The 22,712-nt window shown below is 41.1% G+C and overlaps 1 protein-coding gene across 2 annotated transcripts in view; it reads left to right on the forward strand.

Moving 5' to 3' along the window:
* The window catches only part of scn4a (sodium voltage-gated channel alpha subunit 4), a 101,398-nt gene that overhangs the window by 46,094 nt on the left and 32,592 nt on the right, over nt 1–22,712 (forward strand). For both annotated transcript variants that reach the window (XM_062984366.1, XM_008113208.3), the window contains exons 11-15: nt 6,192–6,353; nt 9,009–9,120; nt 9,587–9,825; nt 13,285–13,458; nt 15,459–15,815. In XM_062984366.1, coding sequence (XP_062840436.1) covers nt 6,192–6,353; nt 9,009–9,120; nt 9,587–9,825; nt 13,285–13,458; nt 15,459–15,815 — 1,044 coding nt within the window. The remainder of the gene's footprint in view (nt 1–6,191; nt 6,354–9,008; nt 9,121–9,586; nt 9,826–13,284; nt 13,459–15,458; nt 15,816–22,712) is intronic.

Here is a 22,712-nt window from a genome sequence, read left to right on the forward strand (position 1 = left end):
AGATTGCTCAGACTTCTTCATGTATTCTAATTCAAGATTAAATCAAATAGGCACATAAGTTGCATCCATACAATTATTGTCATGTTTGGGTTGTCCAACACTTAATGTCAAAAGCACATAGACAAGGTACTTTTTTTCGTGTCAGGAGTGACTTGAGAAACTGCAAGTCACTTCTGGTGTGAGAGAATTGGCCGTCTGCAAGGACGTTGCCCAGTGGATGCCCGGATGTTTTGATGTTTTACCATCCTGTGGGAGCCTTCTCTCATATCCCCGCATGGGAAGCTGGAGCTGATAGAGGTAGCTCATCTCTGCTCTCCCTGAGTTGGATTTTAACTGGCAACCTTCAGGTCAGCAATCCAACCTTCAAGTAATCAGTCTTGCTAGCACAAGGGTTTAACCCACTGCGCCACCAGAGGCTACTACAAGGTACTATTCAAGTGGGACATCAACAGTCCCCCAAAGAATTCTTTCTCTGCAAAACCTGCTTTACAATTCTGTGAGCTAACATAAAACTGCTCACATTTCAGGTTTCTTGACATGTATTCTTTTTTTCTGAACAAAGCTCACGATAGTAAAACAGGCAAAGCTGACTCTTTTGAGTGTAGACAAGGAATTGTTTATACAGGATCCTTGTAACTGAAAGGCTCGTAACTTGTATTGATTGAAGCAACCTTGTGTTTAAGCACTGAAGTCATAAGCAAGCAGTTATTGCACGCTGCCAGAGAAGAAACGTGGAGCGCTCCATCATCCCTCCTTAGAATATAGTGTAAAAGCTTAGTGGAAGTTGTTGGACTTCTCCTGCCTGGCCAAGTCAATGATGGGAATTGTGTTCAACAAAATTAATAGCTTCAAGACTGTATTGGTTGTTATAGTGTGACTGGTCTCATACTCTGCGGATGGGTTAGGGCTTTTTAAAAGAATCCTGAGCAGGATACATCAATTCATGGGAGATTTAAAAATGTAACACAGATAGTCTCCAAGATACAAGCATTTGACTTACATACGATTCTTAATTATGAACAGGGGTGAGACAACAGGAAATGAGAGGAAATCTATCTCAAGAAACTGAGTATTATCATGAGGAAAAAAATGCATCCACTGAAGTTTTATCAACGATTCTTGTTTCCACAATCCAGACTTTTCAAAATCCAGTGGTCACAGGGACATTAAGTGAGGTGAAATCTTCTGAACAGGGACACAGACAGCAAACAAATATTACAGTGGTGTTAACTCCTTCCTATACTATCCAAAATTAAAAATATTTATTTTTTTGCTGCAGTTAAACTTTAAAAAGTGCCTGTTCCGACTTACATACAAATATAATTTAAGAACAAACCTACAGACCCTGTCTCATTCATAACCCGGGACTGCTTGTACACATTATGTGAGCTATTCCAAGCTGCTAGCATGGGGTGGCATAGAAGGCAGCATTTTTAAGGAACACAGCGGTGCTGCCTTGCCGTCCTCAACGTGAAGCTGTGAGCCAGCAGATTGCTGCTCCATTCCTGAGCCGTGACACAGCTCTCTGCCTCCTATACTTGTTTACTGAAAGCAGAAATATATCTGTCAGCAAGACTTGACTCTCACTTCCTGGAGCTACTTAAATTGAACGGATATAGAAATAGTATTTCATACTGTCAGTCCTCCTGAAGAAACAAAACACTTTTAGTATGAAAGTTCAAGAGACAGAGAGAACACTCTTACAAGCGGAGTAAAGCAACAGAGCCAGTTAAAGATCTCCAATTGCAGGCCAATATGTTGACAACATCCCATGAGAGATGTCCCATGAGAAACTACGGGGGTTTCGGCAGTTCGGGAAGCCTCTCCAGTCAAGAGACAGCTTCGGCCTCGCTTCGGCCTCTGCCACCCACTCCCAACTCCAGCTCTATTGCTGCTGCTTCCTCCAGCGACTTCTATGACACAGGCATCAAAAACTCATCCCACGGATGACAAATGTATTGAACTGAATGATGATAATGTGGAAAAATAATGTAATACCTATGATATAATCCATATAAATTTTATTAAAATATATTTATCCTTTGTATTTTTAAAAATATCTTATAATCTTACTTTTCGGATATCGCTCGTACATCCCACAAAAGACTCCAAAAAGAGCCAATTTACTCATGGCATCTCTAATATTTATTGATGATTAGCTCACAACAAAGGTTATAATATATAACTTCACAGGCAGGTGAGCCCCACAGCACTCTCCACCCCAAGAATTACTCCAAATGCAGAAAGAAGGCCTAAAATGGAAACTTCCATAATCTTGGCATTGGAGAAAATATAGATATGTAAGGATGGGAGTAGTTCACTTGGACTATGGACTAATAATTACCCTTTTCAACATACAACACAAAGGGGAAGAACATGTTGGGTGAAAGCCTGCCTGAAGAAAACAAAGACCTCCCTGGAACAAAGACTGGAAATCATGGGCAAGTACGGGGAAAGGAGGAATCAGGACAGGCAACAAGGGAAACCACAACCACATAACAGAGATTATTAACATACTGTATAGTGCACAATGCTGAAGACCAGAGGATGTGAGTGTAAGATCAACTGTGGAGAACAGGAGGAGGAAGGAGGAGTTGTAATAAAACACCGCAGGGCCAATTAGTCATGTACAGTGTCCCAGCTGATCAAATACTCCATTCTACTCCCTTTCTTTTATCTTTAGCAATTTATGCCTGCTGAATCTTCATTGGGCTATTAGTTTGCTTGGTTCCCTCAATAGTTCACCTATTGGCTAATATTTGAGATTTGGCTAAAATATGTGCCAAACATGTACTTGAAAAGCATGTGAATAAGGACCTCATCACATTGAGGTCCTTGATACGGGAGATGGGGGACCGGGTAACTCATAGGCCAGCAGGGCAAATCTTGGGCCAGCAGGGCAAATCTGTCACCCAGTGCCCCACATCGCCTGCAACACCCATTTGCCCATCACACACAGGAAAGCGTACCTTTCTGCCGTGCTCCTGTATTCTCCCCATCTGAACATTAGTATACTGTGTTCAGATTTCCCCACTTCACTGATGCAGCTGGCATAGAGTCCCGCTAGAAGTAGATGTGCTTCATGTGATGAGATCCAGCAGGCTGTATGCCAGCTGTGGTAGAACAACGAATTTCTATAATGTGATGAGGTCATAACGTTTTTCCATACCTAGGTTAGCAGACTTCTGACTGAGTTTACTGAAATTCCAACTAAAAGGTCCAAACAGTCCAATAAGACTTTAGCATCTCAGTCAATGCTGCTTTATTGCTTTGAGCAAATCAATGTTCCTTCTATTCACCGTTACCCTATCTTTGACCTATCCAATCACCTTTTTACACAGTTACTCTTTACAGTCATACCTTTTGGTTTGTTTGTTTGTTTTTGTTTTTTACATATGTGTCAAGCCTTGTGCTTTCCTTACTAGGTTACACAGCGTCTATGCCGCTGTCTCCATGACCAGCTCACATTGAGGAAATTGTGAAGTTTTTACATAGGTCCTTGGGTCTTGCCTACATTGACAAACACTTTTGTTGTTAAGGTATCTCAAGACATTAACACATGCTTGTGATGCAGGATAATGGCAACTTACCGTTATGATTTTTTTATCGTGTCAGAAGCAAATTGAGGCAAGTCGCTTCTGGTGTGAGAGAATTGGCCGTCTACAGAGATATTGCCCAGGGGATGCTCGGATGTGTTACCATCCTGCTGGGAGGCTTCTCTCATGTCCCCGCAAGCTAGAGCTGACAGACGGGAACTCACCCCGTCTCGCGGATTCGAACCAGCAACCTTCAGGTCAGCAACCCAACCTTCAGATCAGCAGTTCAGCCGGCACAAGGGTTTAACCTATTTCACCACTGTGGTTCATCTGTTATGATGACAAGCGGCTTCGCACAGCCACTGATGTTGAGCAATTACAATGCCTTGGCTGTGCAAAGCTGCATTTCCAGTGGGGCAGCATAACTCTGCTCTCCCCCCACACTGTGCCGCCTCCCCCTCTTTTGTGCTGTTAAATCCCAGCACTGTGGCAGCTTCATCACAGCGAAGTGGCAGACCGGCAACAATGTCATGCAATAAGGACCATTGTCATAGGTGATGATCCTGCAATTGTGCTAGTTTGCCACCTCCATGTGATAAAGTCCTCAGAGATAAATTCATAATGATCATTAGCATGCAACTTGCAATACTTATTTCTTTTTTAATGCCAACATATTATGTTAGCTGCTCTTATGGACGTCAGTGTCCTCTTCTGCTCTTTAAAAAAATCTATAAGGGAAGGCATCTCTAGCATGCTGGTGTTTGTAACAGCTTTTCTGCCTCGCCAGCTGCTTCTGGCTGCTTGACCCCAGGCCACCCTCCCAAATCTAATTTTTAGGTTGTGTTAACTAGTGTCCTCATTGGTGAAGGCAGATCCAGAATGGTGTCTTAATACCATGGCCTTGTGTTTCTAATCTCCAAACATTCGGAAGTGGGTTTTCTATTTCCAGGCAGGGAAGGTCTCTTCAAGCCTAGGAGGAAGACTAGGCTTGTGAGACATTCCAGATCCAGTTATGTCTTGCAGGACAGTTTCTAAAACAGTATGGGGTTTTTTCCTCCTTGGAAAAAAATACATTGCTTGGAAATTCTAAGCTGGGATTTTTAAAGATACTCTACACACACACATGCCAGTTCATAATGCAAAAAAGTCTAAACACTCCCACTCCATCCAAACAACAAAACTTGCAATACTGGGATGAAGAAGATGATGTTACAATAGTAATTGCAGCAGTAATAATAGTAGTATGTTATTGATATAGAAGCAAACACATAAATTCATTTCAGCTAAATGAAGAGACATTTTAATGTCAAAAGGCACCCTTAGGTGCAAACAAAGAAAAAGCAGCTTCCAAGAAGAGGACAAAAGAGGATGCAAATTTGTGGGAACTTTGTATATGATTATTCACATTTATAGATGTAGATTTAGAAATCAGTACCATAATTTAAAAAGAATCTTGGGGCATTCATTAAGTGCAATAAACTATGGGTTTTTTGTAATGAAAAATATTCATTTCTGCTTCACATTTTATCATTTCTATATTTATAAATACCACATTTTCAATTTAGGTATTAAACAATAATGCAGACATTTTTAAGGCTATTGTAATGATTACAAAACTGTTGTGTGTGTGTGTGTGCGTGCTCCAAAGTACTGTATTAATATTAAATGTAATTTAGAGTTAATTCTCCTTTGAATAGGCAGGTTCATGAGAGGAAGAAATACAGTTGATATTATCAGATATGAATAAAGAATATATTCCGTTTCCTGGTGATACAGGGTGCGTGTATCTATGTCTGTGTGAAAGAGGATAGTGAATCTTAATACTGGCTCAGTGTTGCACAAATCTGCTGGCCTAAAAATGCCATTTCCCTGATCCCACTTTGGGGACCTCATCACATTTAAAGTTTGAAATGCTTAATCAGTTTGAATCCCACATTTTTAAACTACAGGATGCATACAAGATCCTGGTAGACTGCATACAACCCCCCATCACACAAAAATCTTACTGTTCAAAGTAATCCAGTTTGACTCATCTCACCATGGAAGCTATGCTCCTCCCAATTTGTTGTAATTTCTACGTACGTCACTCTCTGCCAGATGGAAGTCTCACAGGCATAGTGTTGCACGATTTGTAGATCTCATATCTGTGCAGTAGAGAGCCGCTATCGCTGTCATTTGGCGCAAACTGGCAAATAGCAATTACTATTGTGCTGTATGAAAAGGCCTGAAGACTTCAAAGTAGCCATTATGGAGGTCTTCTCTCTTCATGCAGTTAGAAATAAATGGTGACGGGTCCTTTCATGACAAATCCCGGGGTCTGCAGGGACCGCCCACAGACACACCACCAAAAGAGAGGTCACAACACTGGGAATGGAATGTTTACTGTTTTGCTGATCACACAGAAAAGCGATACATATTATGTGTTTTATATTTAAAAACAATGATGTGAAACCCATGTCCAAATTCTCCATTTCTGAAACCTTTTGCACACGGACTCCCACAGCTTGACAACGAAAGTGGACAAGCATAATTTGATGGGACCCATTAATATTCGTGTGCAAATGAGCTCAGAAAAGGACTATCGCTTAATGTGATGAAATCCTGGGTCCTGCCCAGAACAGTGTTCTTAACTTATATTTTCTGGTTACTTTGTAGCTTCAAGAAGCAGCAGCAAACAGCAGCTCTACAGAGAGTATTATAGTGAAGAATAAGGGGGAGTCGGATCAAGAGGGGCACAGTGATCAAGATGGACCAAAAGACTGTAATCGGCCGGCCATCCCACGCTTGGTGCTAGAGCGGTCAGCCACAGTGGATGAGGTGCGTGAGGTCACTTGACTTTTAGTATGAAGTTTAGCAAATGTCTTCATAAACATGACCGAAAGAACTCGAGATGTTATATGTTCTTAAATGAGAAAAAGCAAATCTTCCAAATAATAATAATAACTACTACTACTACTACTACTACTACTACTAATAATAATAATAATAATAATAATAATAATAATACTTTATTCTTGTATTCCACCCCATCGACCTGAAGGGACTCAGAACGGCTCAAACGGGGACCAGGACCAGTGTAGTGCATCTTACCTAGTAGGCCGGAAAGGGAGCCTGGATAACAGTATGGCAGGCCTCCATGTTGGGAGAGAATGCCAGGGAGGCAGCCATCTTGAGTGAGGAAGGTTGGAAAGGGCAGGAGTTAGGAGACTCCTAGGATTGGCCAGAGGAGTGGGGAGGGGGCGAGAGGAAAAGAAGAGGAGAAGGTGGGGAGTGGAGAGGACTGAGAGAGCTGGTGTGTGAAGGTGTAGGATTTAGAAAACTGGGTTCACAGGGAGAGAGTGGAGTGCTGTGAGTTGACAGGAAAAGGTCAGACAGCAGTTTGATTTCTTGTGAGAGTTAGCACAAGAGATTGACTCTCCAGGCCAGGTTAGTTAACAGGAAGAATTCTAAGGTAGTGTTAGTTAAGAACCCAGGGGGCTAACTAGATAGATTAGTCAAACTCGTCACTATTCTCTGAAATAGAGCGAAGGTTTTGTTAATAACAGTGAGATCGGTTTGTTTAGATCTGTCTATAACAAAGTGAAGAGAACTGAACAAGCAGCCAATTCAAGCTGAAGTGCTTTTGTAACAAATTAGTTGTCTGTTTTAAAATGAATAAATCTTATTCTATTTAACTGTCAAAAGGTCTCTACAGCACATCATTCCATCATCAAGCCTTAGTGATAGTTCCATCATTAGTAACATCCCGTTACTACAGAAAAACCTCTTAATAAACAGTTGTTTGGGAGCCAGGGGTGAAAGCAGTGTTGGCAGGAGTGGGAGCAGTTTACCTCAAATACCTTGGAAAATTCCTAAAACCTATTAGGTTGGTGGCAGCTTTAATTCAAAACGAAGTTTAAAAGACAAGCAGGGTTCACTTTACCCTAACACATAACCATAATCGTCCTGCTATCATATTGTAGGCAGAGGGGTGGGATCTTTTAGGTGTATGGAAAGATCTGCCCTGCCTTAATTATAGTTGTCCGTGTCCGTGATCTCTCTTCCCCTTTGTGATACCCAGCAATACACAATAAAATACAACAACATAAATACATTTAAAACATATAGACATATAAAATCATAGAGCATATAAAATACATTAAAAACATACTCAGTACCGATAACTAATAGCCAGGCGCAGTGAGCGTATTCATAAATGGAGGAAAGGCAAACACTGTATATGTGCAATATCTTGTAACCTCTAATGAAATAGCCCAGAAAAAAATGCAGTAGCTGGCTATAGGTGGAGGTAAGGGACAATCATCAATTTATGCCAAACTAGTCTCCGTGCCATGTCCAGGTCTGAAACCAGACTGCGCTGGATCCAGATAATCAGTCCTGGAGCTGAGAGGCAACTACCCATTCCAGAACCTTACCCAGGAAAGGGAGGTTGGAGATCGGCCGGTAATCATTCGATGCCGTAGGATCCAGGGAAGCAATTTTTTAAGGATAGGTCTTACTATCCCCTGTTTAAGGTTAGATGGGAAATGTCCCTGAACCAACGAGGCATTCACAATCTTCACTAGCCAATTCACCACCACCACCACCACCCCCACTGGCAAGTTTTATTAGCCAAGAAGGACAAGAATCCAGAGCGCACATAGTTGCCCTCACAGCTCCAAGGATCCCTTTTGACATCATCAGGCTGAACAATCTGAAATGAATCCATTAAAACTGGACAAGCAGGTGCCTCGGTTATCTCCCCTGGAACTGCTATAATGCTGGTGTCTAAGTCGGAACGTATCCGAGTGACTTTGTCTGCAAAATGATGTGCGAACTCGCTACATTGAGTTGCCAGATGGTCAGGGTTCTCCTCCCCCTCGTGAGGATGGAGGAGCTCCCTGACCACCCTGAACAACTCAGCTGGTCTATTGGTTGCAGACGGACTATGGTGGAGGCTCCTTCTTTAGAGGCTTTTAAGCAGAGGCTGGATGTCCATCTGTCAGGGGTGCTTTGAATGAGATTTTCCTGCTTCTTGCAGGGGGTTGGACTGGATGGCCCGTGAGGTCTCTTCCAACTCTACGATTCTATGATTCTATGACGCGTTGCAGACAGTCGAGAAAGCCTTCCTAGATGCCTACAAAGCCTTAAATGAAGCTCTAGCCCATGTTCAGTTGGACACACTCAGTTTCCCACCAGAAGCATTCTAGTCTCCGTCTCACCCATTTCATCTCTGCCAACTCCTCAGATATGCCCTTCCCTAGACATCAAATGCCTACTATACCATTTGACTACACATTCTGCTGCGATTGATTGGTGTAAGGGATGGGCTATTCTCCTGCTAATTTTCCCCCATTTCCTAGAGCAGTGCGATATAATGTATGTTGAATTCCTGATGCCACCTGTACAGAGACCAACTATAAGCTTGGGGTTGTTTTGAAATAATTTGCAAATCAACAATTCTCTTACCATGGATCTTGTTCTCTACTGTAGTCAGATTCAATGGAAGAACATGAGAAGTCTGATCAGAACCACCTTCAGGTGAACACAGGTCTGGAGAAGCGAGCTGGGAGTGCCCTCAGTATAGTTTCCAACACCATGGAAGGTAAATCTCATTTTGCGTGCAGCTAAATGCCTTTTTATGCTTTCTAAAAAAAGATCACCCACTTTTATGGCACACATTTATTTAACCTAAGAACTATAGTTCAAAAGCTAAATTTGGCTTGGCCACAGGAATATCATTACCACTAGTAATCTTTATTGCTGGAATGAAAGCCACAAGTGGCATCCAACTAAGATTCAATATACCTGCTTCTGGCTTCAGATGAAATATAAAAGTAAGAAAACCCTTTGATTTAAATTTGTATGACATTTAGAATAGGAAATGAACATTTTGTGTTGTGTCAACCTCAAAGTTGTGTAAGTTCTACATCAATGCTGTTATTTAATGAGGATTTAGGTATCCATTTAAAATGTTAGTTGCATTAAATATTGACAATATTTGTAATTAGTGATTTTGCTTAGTGAAAGTGACTGTGGTGGTGAAGATCCTTCTTGATTTTAATTTTTAGAACTGGAAGAAGCTCATCAGAAGTGTCCGCCATGGTGGTATAAGTTTGCCAATGCAGTCCTTGTGTGGAACTGCTGCCCATTCTGGGTAAAACTGAAACACATTTTGAAGCTTATTGTCATGGACCCCTTTGTGGATTTGGGGATCACTATCTGCATTGTCCTCAACACTGTCTTCATGGCCATGGAACACTACCCAATGACTGAAGAGTTCAACAATGTGTTGACTGTGGGGAATCTGGTAAGAGAACTTGGATGCCTTTTTTATTCTTTCATCTGATATAAGACAGCTTAGGGTGGGGGGCTTCAAAAAGACTTACTTACTTAGATGACCCCTCGTTGTCCCAATATGATGGCCTTCCAAGTGCAGTGTCTTGGCGGTGGGTCCATAGGTGACTATGGAGTCCTATTCTTGATCCGCATGTTCTTCTACAGTGAGGATATCCATTTCCAGGTGAAAGGCGGTCCCGATCAGGGTCGGCTTGATGTACCTTCCTTCCTCTTGGTACATTTCTCCCTTTCACTCTCCCTTAATGTCTCTTCAAATTCCGCAGCACTGCTGGTCACAGCTGACCTCCAGTTAGAGCGTTCAATGGCCAGGGCTTCCCAGTTCTTTGTGTCTATGCCACAGGTTGGTTTTAAACCCATCTTTAAATCTCTTTTCCTGTCCACCAACATTCCATTTTCTGTTCTTGAGTTGGGAGACAGTGATTGGGCATTCGGACAACATGGCCAGTCCAGCGGAGTTGATGGCATAGGAGCATTGCTTCAATACTTTGCTTCTTCCAGCATGCGACATTTGTCCAGCTATCTTCCCAAGAGATTTGCAGGATTTTTTTTGAAGGCAATGCTTAGGGAATCATCCCAGGAGTTGAGTGTGATGTCTGTAGACAGTCCTTGTTTCACAGGTGTATAGCAGGGTTGGGAGGACAATAGCTTTATAAACAAGCACTTTGGTATCCCTACGGATGTCCTGATCCTCAAACACTCTCTGTTTCATTTGGAGAAATGCTGCACTCACAGAGCTCATGCGGTGTTGTATTTCAGCGTCAATGTTGTGGACTTTTGTGGAGAGGTGGCTGCTAAGGTAGCGGAAATGGTCAACATTTTCTATTGTTACACCATTAAGGTGTATTTCTGGCATTGCAGAGGGACTGGCTGGTGACTGCTGGAAGAGCACTTTGGTTTTCTTGATGGTCAATGGGAGGCCAAGCTTCTTGTATGCTTCTGCAAAGTTGTTAAGAGTGGCAGAAGAGGGATAAACACTGATCATATAAGGATGTAACTGGCAAACCAGAATGAACAAAACGTCCATTTGTTTCCCAACAATGGTCAGACAGAGATTTTTGGCATCTGATAAGCAGAAAAATATGGATTGAACACACGCTATTTCATTGAGTATGGATGTGCCTTTTTTACTCTTCTGCTATCTTTCATCTATGCTAGAGCTTTCCAAACATTTCATATTGGGTAACACATTTATTAGATATGCATTATTTCGCAACACAGTAATTCAGGTTTACTAGCAAACCAGAGGTTAAACAAACCCCTTATAAGAGATATGGACATCTACATAAATTGTAATAACAAAATGCATGGGAATACAACATGTCTCATGAAAACCTCCCATTATTATTTTAAATATATATAATGCATTGCTTATTTCACATAGACTCAGAGGTTTTTCATTACATTTGTGTGACATACCTATGCACTGCAGACAGCACGCTAACATGTCTTGACACACAGTTTGGAAAGCTCTAATCTATGCATTAAAAAAAAAACCAGAACCATCTGTACTCCTGCTCTTCACCACATCTTGTAATAACAGTGAGTTTCTTCAACAAATTGCACTGGATGATCCTGGGCCTTTTCGCACTACACAATTCTAGAACTGTGATTCCACTTTAACTTCTTTAGTTGAATCCTATTGTATCCTGAGATTTGCAGTTTAGGTGAGGGGTGTTTAAAACTCTCATCAAGAGAGCTCTAGATCCGCACTAGAAACCAAACCCTATGATAGAGGAATGTAGGCATGGCTGTTAAAGTGGAATCGTAGTGCCATAATTGTGTATGGTTGTAGGGCCCCAATCTTCTCAAGATTTCAGAGGCCACTGGGGGATTGCTAAGTATGCCTTGCTCCAGAAGGCTGATGGTATCTGGTGATTTTTGGATAGCTGGGGGAAGTTCTGCTGCTCATATGACTATTGCTAGTACCACTCTCTAGATGATCTCTGGAAACAAGAAATGGTCCTGGTATGTAAGGCAGTCACTTCCAAATATTTTCCTATTCTGAAGTAGAGCTTAGTCGTCACTTCATTGTAAGGTCAAACTAGATTTGATGCTATTCATTCAATTAGTGATTGCATGAATGTCTTTTGAAGAATAAATAGCAGGCATGGGAGGTAGCGTCTGGTCCAGGGAATAAGAGAGATTTGCCTGTTTGTTCCCACCTGTGGTTCTAGTTCTTTTCCAGTTCTCATTTCTTTTTATTCTTTAGTTAGTACCTGTTGTTTATGTTCTTTGGGATTTAATGTGTCATGTATTGTAGTCTTAGTTTATTTTATCTTTTTAAAGTTTAACTAAAAATAATATTTTTAATTTAAAATGCATTACCAGTGCAACCTGTCTTCAGTGGTATGGTAAATTTCCAGCTGAAACCAAATTAGTCTTAATCAGAGATAATTGGGCATATGGTTACAGCCTATTAAACTGATATTTATCAGATTAGTCACTCTGATTTTTTTACTGTTTTGCATTGATTTCTGACACCTTCCAACAGAGAATCTGCAAGGTCCATGTTTTTATGCTTCTAGATATGGGCCTGTGCCAATCTTCCAACACAGTGGAAAACAGATTTTGTCCTATTAATGTATAGTTAAAAGTGGATTATGTCCTATTAATTCATTTACATTTCCTTAATGAAATATAATTCCAGGCAAGCATGTTGTTGTTGTTTATTCATTCAGTCGCTTCCAACTCTTCATGACCTCATGGACCAGTCCATGCCAGAGCTCCGTGTCGGCCGTCCCCAGCTCTTTCAAGGTCAAGCCAGTCACTTCAAGGATACATCCATCCATCTTGCCCTTGGTTGGTTCCTCTTCCTTTTTCCTTCCATTGTCCTCAGCATCAGTCTCTTCTCCAAGCTTTCCTGTCTTCTTATTATGTGGCCAAAGTACTTCAGCTTTGCCTCTAATAGCCTTCCCTCCAGTGAGCAGTTGGGCATTATTTCCTGAAGTATGGACTGGTTGGATCTTCTTGCGGTCCAAGGCACTCTCAGAATTTTTCTCCATCACCGCAGATCAAAAGCGTCTATCTTCCTTCGCTCAGCCTTCCTTATGACCCTACTCTCGCATCCATAGGCAAGCATGCTTCTGCGGAATTTGCCCAATCTATGATAGGCTGCCAAAGTATTATGGCTTTGTCCGTCAACACTGGAAAGTAGAAGCGTATTTGGCACAACATACTAATATTTTTGTTATTTACAAACACCTTTGATGTACATAACACCTCACAGGGAATGATTATGCAAAATTCAGCCTTGGCCTGCATTACTTAGCAGTCAAATGTATGTCTTATGAGTTAAATATAAGTGAATATGAATGGTTTTGAAATAAGTGGGCATCAAGAATGTTTGTTTCTTTCCTCCCCTTCATCTCCTGTTGAGCTTGATATTACCTCAAATTATCCCTCTCTGCAGGTCTTCACGGGGATATTCACAGCTGAGATGGTGCTAAAACTGATTGCTCTAGACCCATATGAGTACTTCCAGGTGGGATGGAACATCTTTGACAGCATCATTGTCACCCTCAGCTTGGTTGAGCTTGCCCTTGCCAATGTCCAGGGTCTGTCTGTCCTGCGTTCTTTCCGTCTGGTAAGTGACTTTGGTTCATCCTCCTTAGTGCAAAGGGACCCTGCTGCTTCTGTATTCCAAGGACTGGGTAGGATTTTGACTCCTCCTGTCCCATCTCAGAAGGGGATGAGAATGTTTCTATAATGTAAAAGGCTACTATTTTAAAACTGATTAACATTCATGAATTGTTTTCAACACATTAAATTTTAAAAGATCTAGCAAAGCATGACTGAGAATATTCTAGAACCACCATGCAAATGTGCCCTTCTGAGCAATATTTTGTTTAAACATTTAAATTTTAAATCTTTACAGGTGTATGTGGATAATTATTCAATCTCAACCTAGATTTTCACAAAGCTGTGCATTCCAGCGCAGTTGAGGGGCCCTAAACTGATCTAGACACAATGTTCCTAAGAGACTTTATGTAGATTATTGGAGTCATTATCATTGCTAACTGGGGTTTGAGATTCTCAAAAGAAAAACATTGTGGCTGAAGAATCTTGATTTGGAATTGTAAGTAGAAGCTTGCTGTTTTCGGATCTTAGAAATGTTACTTTTTTTTAAAAAAAGACTGGTATTTCCAGGTTCCCAAGCCATTGAGAGTACTGTCTAAAGTGGGGGTTCCCAAACTTTTGCAGTCACAGAGCCCTTTTTGAAGCATACATTTCTCGTGAAACCACAGGCAATGTTTAGTATTTAGTTCTATCTGTCTGTGTTCCATGAGGCATATTAGACACAATACGTATATGGAAGTATTAATAATAAAGTATTTATAGATATACATATTTATAAAGGAAACTATAGTAAAAGAATTGGAGTCAATATTATTCATTATTTACCATATTTTCTGGTGTATAAGATTACTTTTTAACCCAACTTTTGAGAAGATTTTCCTGGGTTAAAAAGTAATCTTATACGCCAGCTCCAGCTTGTCTGGGTGCGGGGCCACCATAAAAGGGCAGGAACAGGCCACAGAGTGCCTATGAGGCAGGGCCCAGCCACACCATGGCCGCTGAAAGTGATGGCACCGGAAGAACCAGCGAGGAACGGACTGTGTTGGTGTCTCCCCCAATTAAGACTATTGGGAAAGGCCAAAACAACATGGGCTGCAGCTACACCAGGCATGGGCAAACTTGGAAGAGGAGTAGTTTTATACGGCAAGTATATCCCAAACTCTATATTTTAACTAGAAAAGTTGTGGGTTGTCTTATATACCCAGTCGTCATATACACTGGAAAATATGGTAAATATACAAATTGATATAACAACTAGTTAAGATATTTGAAAAATTTTACATGTACACCCAAAGTTAATATTTACAATGTCCCTGCTTCTTGAGGCAGAGTTTGTCAGCATTTAACAGAGATTCCCTGAAATTTCTCTCCTCGCCATGTCTTCTTTTAATGCCCAGAGCACCCTCATTGTTGTCCCCCTAGCTACAGAATGTCCAGCTCAGTTTTCTTCCAACCCTCCTGTCTTTCCTTTTCTCTCTCTTCTACCTTTCATTCACTGCCTGAGTGAGTCACTTGGCTCCCAGCTTCTCATTCCAGATCTACTCCTCTGATCTCCGCTGGCAGTTTGTGAGCTTGGAGCGCTCAGCTTTTCTGTTTTTGCACAGAGAAGCCAAGCTCCAAGGGATAGCCCCAGGGCAGCTGCCCATTAAATGCACTGCACGTCCAGCAACCTGAATCATGGAAATAGGGAAAGGGGAGGAAGAAAGGGAGGCCAAAGAGGAGGAGGAAAGCAGCATGGTGCCACCATCATGTGCCCATACGCCAGCCTGGGGAGCAGGAGGAGGAGGAAAGAGGAGGAAAACAGCACAGTACCGCCTTGCACTGAGCCCCTCACAATCACTCCCAGAGCCCTAAGGGCTCCGTGGAGCACACTTTGGGAACCCCTGGTCTATAAAATTCTGGTAGCTGTAGTCCACAGAAAGTGAAATTTACAAGTTCTATTTCAGAGAAACAATCCACCAAAGCCAGACAGTGCCAGTGACTCATCAGGGTCTTTTCTTTTCCTAGATGAGGGTTTTCAAGCTTGCCAAATCCTGGCCAACTCTCAACATGCTGATCAAGATCATAGGCAATTCAGTGGGTGCCCTGGGCAACCTTACTCTGGTGTTGGCCATCATCGTTTTCATCTTCGCTGTAGTGGGCATGCAGCTCTTTGGGAAAAGCTACATAGAGTGTGTCTGCAAGATTTCCAGCGACTGTGAGCTGCCGCGGTGGCACATGCACGACTTCTTCCACTCCTTCCTTATTGTCTTCCGCATCCTCTGTGGGGAATGGATTGAGACCATGTGGGACTGCATGGAAGTGGCTGGACAGACTTTATGCCTCATTGTCTTCATGATGGTCATGGTCATAGGGAACTTAGTGGTGAGTAGCCAATCAATAATATTACATAAACCACATGACACATCTTGTTAGCATGCCTGTAGTCTTTGCTGTTGAACTATGGGTATCTTTTCATGTTTTACAGTTCCTGTATGTCAGAGTTTCTCAAACTGTGCTTCCCCAGACGTTTTAGACCTCAACTTTCACAATTCCTAACAGCTGGTAAGCTGGCTAGGATTTCTGGGAGCTGAAGTCCAAAACAACTGGAGGAGCACAGCTTGTATGTCATTGCTTTTTTGTTAATAAATATTGTTACTAAAATACTGCAGTGCATTTGGAAGCTATAGTGTACATTCACCTGGAAAGTACTGTTATTTTTAATCCATGTGCATGAGGGCAAATTTGGGGCTTGGTTCTATTACTGGAAATAAATCCTGACCTTGAGACCTAATGAATCCTGGCACCAGTTATGCCCTTTTCATTTCCCTTTTCTTTCCTGTGACATACAGTTTCCAGATAAGCATGCCGATGAAGTTGGTTTTTTTTTTTAAATTTAGACCCAGTCCAGTAATTTTAGGCAATTGGCATATTGGTTGTTCAGGAGCAGAGCCGGCCCTAGGTATTTTTCAAGTGTAGGCGAACAGAATTTTGGCGCCCCCCCCCAACCCAAGCACTGAAAAATAAATGCGTTGGATAAGCGAAAATGTTGGATAATAAGGAAGGATTAAGGAAAAGCCTATTAAACATAAAATTACATTATGATTTTACAAATTAAGCACCAAAACATCATGTTTTACAACAAATCAATAGAAAAAGCAGTTCAATACATGGTAATGTTATGTAGGAATTACTATATTTGCAAATTTAGCACTAAACATTGAACAGGGATATAGGGCAGTGTGGACTTAGATAACCCAGAGAGGCCTCAGTATTAAAAAAAACTCTAAATCAGGACAATAATAACAATAAAGAACAACACTCTGAAAACAGAAGAAATCCAGACAGTAAACAATCAGGGACAGCTAACACCTCCCAAAAAAAAAGATTCTTCCAGGCAAGAAGAAGCCAGGCCTTGAAGCCACAGGGCCATTAAATGCTAATCAAGGTGATTAATTACAACATTCACACCTGCTTCAGAGAAGAGTTCTTTCTCCCACCCTGGACCTTCTTCAGATATATAAACCCCACATACCTAGCTTCCAAGTTCCCACAGACCTCACAATCTCTGAAGGCCCCAAAAGTGGGCTCGCATGGTGCGAAGGTGGGATCGCGCCTGCTGGAAGGCCCAACGCGGGCACCGGGAGGCCCAGCGTGGCCGCCGGAAGGCCCGAAGGAGAAGGAGGCGGAGAGTGGTGCCCTCCTCCCAGGATGGTGGCGCCCCCGGGACGATGGCGCCACAGGCAAGTGCCTAGTTCGCCTTATGGTTGGACCGCCTCTGTTCAGGAGGGACCATCTTTAGGCAGTATCGATCATTAGACTTGTGTGATCAATGAAAGAAAATGCTTCAATACTCATTATGAACTTAGGGATTGGTGGGAGGAAATAATTCTTAAAGTGTCTCCGAAATTGGACTGGGACTGTATCATAACTATAATAAGTTAACTACTTTTTGTTACTTTTCGTTAAGTAATTATGCCAATGGAGAAGCTTCGGTGACTCCTTTCTCCCTCATTGTTAGAGATATTGATATGAAACTTTCTATGGTTATAGAACACATTTACCACTGTTAGCTCATCAGGTTTCAGAATGTTTCACTCATCCAGAGATTTTTGGGGAATTTTCAAAGTTTTTACAAAAACGTACAATAGCTATCTCCATGAATTTTTGATACAATAAAACAAGATAACAGGAGATCATTCCCCAAACTTTCAGAAATATTCATAAATCTACTGATTTTTGGGATTTTAAAAAAAAGTTTTGATAAAAATTGCCATCTTATTAAATGTCTTTAACCAATAGAACTTCAATTTAGGGATTTCTTCCCAGCCCAGCACAGATTTACATACTATTATTGAAATATCAGTCAGCCCTACTCTTTGCAGATTCAACATTATATTGGAACTCTGGCTGATACTAGGAGGGACATATCTCTCCCCTATCCTAATTGGCACTTTCTGATGCTGAGCAGAATTCTGGGAAATGTAGTTTAGGGCATGGCCTTTTGAATTCTCTGCCATAGAGCTCCTCACCTTCCCAAACTACATTTCCCAGAATTTTGTTTCTCAGTCTCTTTCCCAGCTCATTCAGCTCATCCCACCCTGTTGCTTTCCTCTACTCATGGCGAGAGGCAATCTGTCTCTTTTTAATTTAGAGCAAAGGCAGCTTTTTTGGCCTCGCCTCGCTTGTGCTGAAAATAAAATTGACTTCTGAGCATTACAGAATTCAAATGAAAAGGTTTTGGGTGAGTTTTGATTTTTAAATTTTTGTGTAGGCACCCGCATGTTTCTTAATATTTGTTCATATATACAAAACTTATGAATTAAATACGGCTAATGAATTAAAAACAAAGATTTGCACACCCTATTGATCATAGCTAAAAGGCTGAGAAATGATTAGGCAGTACTGTATATTACACTTATTTCCCTGCTATGTTTCAGGTTGAAACCTGCTGCTTGGGATTTGTGCCCCAAAGCTTTATCTTAGTGGCATTACTGAGACCATTATATCTTTTCTGATCTTTTATATGTCAGTTGTTCTTCATTTGTCATTATTTTGTTTCATTTTAAAAGCACCATGATTCTAGTTTAACTGTCATGGCAACCTTCTATGGAATCATGGAGTTTGTAGTTTCGGGAGGCACTGAAGCTTTCCAGCTGAAAATTCTGAATATCTCTCCATACACTGGAAATGCCGCAATTCCATAGGATAAAACCATGACAGTTAAAATGGGACCAGAGGCTATGAATCATGGGATTTGTAATTTCATAGTACCATAACACTGGTACTAAACTACGGTGGGTGCTTGGTATCCACTGATACTTCATTCTAGAATTTTGATATCCATGGATGCTCAAATTCTGTGTATACAATGTCAGAGTCCCTTCTATGAAATGGAAAAATCAAGGTTTGGATTTTTTAAAAAACACATCTTCAAGCTGCTGCTGGTGGAATCTATAGATGCAAAATCTGTGGATAGGGGGCCAATTTTATGCTGATTGTGTAACACAGTGGTTCCCAACCTGTGGGTTCCCAGGTGTTTTGGCCTACAACTCCCAGATATTCCAGCCAGTTTACCAGCTGTTAGGATTTCTGGGAGTTGAAGGCCAAAATATCTGGGGACCCACAGGTTAAGAACCACTGGTGTAACATGACACACTCTGGGTTGCAGCTAAAACATCCAAGAGTTTTGTGGCCCTTTAAAAATTAAAATGCCTAACAGCTTCTTTGACATTTTGTGCTTTGTATTTCTCTCCACTGCTTTGCATCATTGGCAACAAGCTTATGGGGGCAGAGAAATGAGAGGCATGACAATATTATGCCATGTGATCCGATACATTGCATAATATGTGGGAGAGGAAGAGAAAAAGGCACGGTGCTTTTGTTTTCAGAGGATTAAAGCCCTGTTGCCATCATTGTAATGGCCCTCCTACACTTATGCTAGGGTAAGAAAAACAATGTAACTGCAAGTTATATCTTTGAAGTTTCGTTTGACATTATCCTGAGAGAAATCCATATTTAGAAACACATGTTTCATAGAAATGCTCAAGATGCAAATAACACATAGATTTTCTTGCCTCAATGAGAAAGGAGATGACGACTCATTAAGGCAATGAAAATTATTTTTGCCAATTGTTTGTTTATATTTCTTATGTTTCGGATGGGGGGAGGGAAGTTTTGGTTTTGTGCAAAAATGATTTTTGTTCAGAAAATAGTATATATTGTGCAGAATTTATTCTTTTCTGCTCAAAACCCAAGCTTTCTGAGCAAATCAATTTTAGGGAGAGGGAACCTTGATATGGGAAAATGTATTGAAAAAAAATCAGGATCTTGCCCAGCAGACAGAAATGTGTGAAACAAATCATCCTTGAAGTCCAGAATGAACTAAACAAAGTTTTACAAAGAACTGGACCAGACTGTATGTTCTTGATTAGTTGGCTGCCATGTAAAACATGAAGAACCCTCAATAAGTTAAGAAAATACAGCCTAGGAATTTGTATTCCTCAATGACTTTTTTATTGTGTCAGAAGTGACTTGAGAACATACTACAAATTGCTTCTGGTGTGAGAGAATTGGCCGTCTACAGAGATATTGCCCAGGGGATGCTCGGATGTGTTACCATCCTGCTGGGAGGCTTCTTCATGTCCCTGCAAGCTAGAGCTGACAGACGGAAGCTCATCCCATCTCACGGATTTGAACCGGCAACCTTCAGGTCAAACCCAACCTTCAGATCAGCAGTTCAGCCAGCACAAGAGTTTAACCCATTGCGCCACCGCGGCTCTCAATGACTGAGAATGCTCAAAATTGCCATTTTGTTGATAAGACCCATGCATATTATACACTGTGTTAATAGTCATGTTTATGTGATTGTGGCTACTGAGAACTAAGCCTGACTTCTTAGGAAACTGCGTGGCCCTAGGATTTCATATAGTTTATTCAAGATGTATTCACATCCAACTCCTAGTTCAGCAAAGATTGATTTTTATCATTTTCATATTAAAAATTCACTTCTCTTGGTACTCCACATTTTTTTCCTTCTGTACGTGTATCTCCCTTTCATAGGAGAGAAAGTAACTTGGAGGATGATTTGAGGTAGAAAAGCCATCAAAGGAGAAAGTCTTTGATTTTTCTTCCCCGCCCTTTGCCCCTTGCTAACTTGGCTGGGGAAAAGAAACTTCCTTCGTGGAAAAACAAAATGTTTTTTTGCCACGCCTCCACCCGCCCCTCATCAAAGAACACACACTCGCAGATCTGAGAAGTGTTGAAAGTCCCTTGCATTCCTAGTGGTTGAGCTGCTGAAGCAAGGCTGCTTTGCCAAGGTCCCTTAATCTGGCAAGAATCTCCTTGGAAAACGATACGAGCAGGGAGCTGTCCACGGTCATTGAACGGGATGACCTGAGATAAGGGCTATTCATGTCAAGCTAGTAGACCTACAGCTGTCATTTAGCTACTATTCCTATCATCCCTTGCAATTGATCTTCCTATATGGGGCTGATGGGAAGTGGAGTCCAGCAACATCTAGTTCTTCACCCATGATCTCAAACTTTGCTACAAGCATTTAGATCAAGTAAGAAGTATTGCGTATTTTTGGTTAACAGAAAGAACTGTCGTTCTGGATGCCTGAATTTCACACATTAATTTGAAATGACTAGCAAAACCATTGGCTGTAGAATTTCCAATGGCAGATGCATGGCATCAGCACCTGCCACTGTAAAGCAGTTGCAAAGGATTTATTGTCCCATCAATTGCCTCCTCATGCCAGGAAACTGGGTCTCCTATGGTTCCTGTTAATTTCCTCCAGTGCCCCCACCCTTTTCTCTCTATATCAGTGATTCTCACCATGAGAATGAAAATGCAGTTTGCGAAACTCCTTCTTTCTTTATTGATTTTATTAATTTTATTTCCACTCCTTTCTGCAGAGTTGACCATTGCTTTGAATAGACCACATCAGCTCTGGATTAATAAATATGGTTTTCTGTGGGCAAGCAGATGGCGACTACTGGATGGCATATGTTCTATATCAGAAACTAGACTGATGTGGTCTATCCAATGCAATTTTCTGAATCAGCATCCTAGATAACCAAGCAGAATCTAAAGTTGACTAAAAACCGATTCGTAACCCCCTTTGGTACAAATGTTGGAAAGTGGTCCCTGGTCAAAGTGGTAAAAAAAAAAGGTTGAGAACCACAGCTCTCTCTATATATATTAGGTAGTCTTTGAAATGATAAAGGAAAATGTCAGCTTTCAGTCACACTTGGATTAAAGCTGTTATGGTCATATTTATTAATGTGAAATTCTATTTTGCTTAGCATTCACTCAACATATATTACAATCTACTAGACATAAATAATACGCTGTATCTCTTTAATTCCATACAATAAAAGAGAACCCCCGTAATATCTCTCAAAACAATGAAAATTCTCAGATTCTGACCAATGAAAATCTTTGCCAGAAGAGGCAAGAGGTGATCTTTGTCCTGGATGAAGTAAGTTGATTTCAGTGGAAGCTAATGTAGACTTTCCAGTTAGAGAAAAGACTGAAAAAAAATGCTTTCAATTGTTTCCAAGCCCCCCATTTTATGGAAGAAAACATCTCTGACTTTGGAACACCCTCTCTAGGAAAATTAGGCTAGCTGCTACCCGCCAATGTTTTAGGTCCAACCTAAAAACTTGATTCTTTAACCAAGCTTTTCAATAGGTATAGAGCCCAAAAGGTTTAAATTTGTAGAACCTGTAAAGTTTTTCACTGAAAGCACTTTATATGACTGATTGGTTACTTTTCATTTTATGTTCATAATTATCATGGTTTTTATCAATGTTTATTTTAGGGTTGATTGATTTTATTGTGGTATTGTTTTATGATTTGATGATGTGAATATTATTTTTCCTTTCGTATTGATGTATTTGTATTTATTGCACCGTGTGTGTTACATTATGAGTGCTTGTAAGCTGCCCCCAGTCCCTTTTGGGAAATGGTGGCAGGGTAGAAATAAAGTTTATAATAATAACTAGCTTTGCCCGGCCTCATGTTGCTGTGGCTTATGGGAATCATTTGTTGGCCAGGTGGAATAGCAGTGAATAGCCTTGCAGCCTCAAAGCCTGGCCGTTTTCTTCTTTTGGGAATCCTTGTTTGGTGAGCTGGAATGCAATGGAATAAGTTTGCTGCTAGGAAGGCTGGGTACTTGTGTTCTAGGGGAATAGTTTTTGGGGCTGCTAGAATTGCAATGAATAGCCTCACTGCTTCAAAGCCTGGCTGCTTGCTACCTAGGGGAATCTTTGGTTG

This window comes from Anolis carolinensis, chromosome 6, assembly GCF_035594765.1.
Source record: "Anolis carolinensis isolate JA03-04 chromosome 6, rAnoCar3.1.pri, whole genome shotgun sequence".
NCBI classification, from domain to species: Eukaryota; Metazoa; Chordata; class Lepidosauria; order Squamata; family Dactyloidae; genus Anolis; species Anolis carolinensis.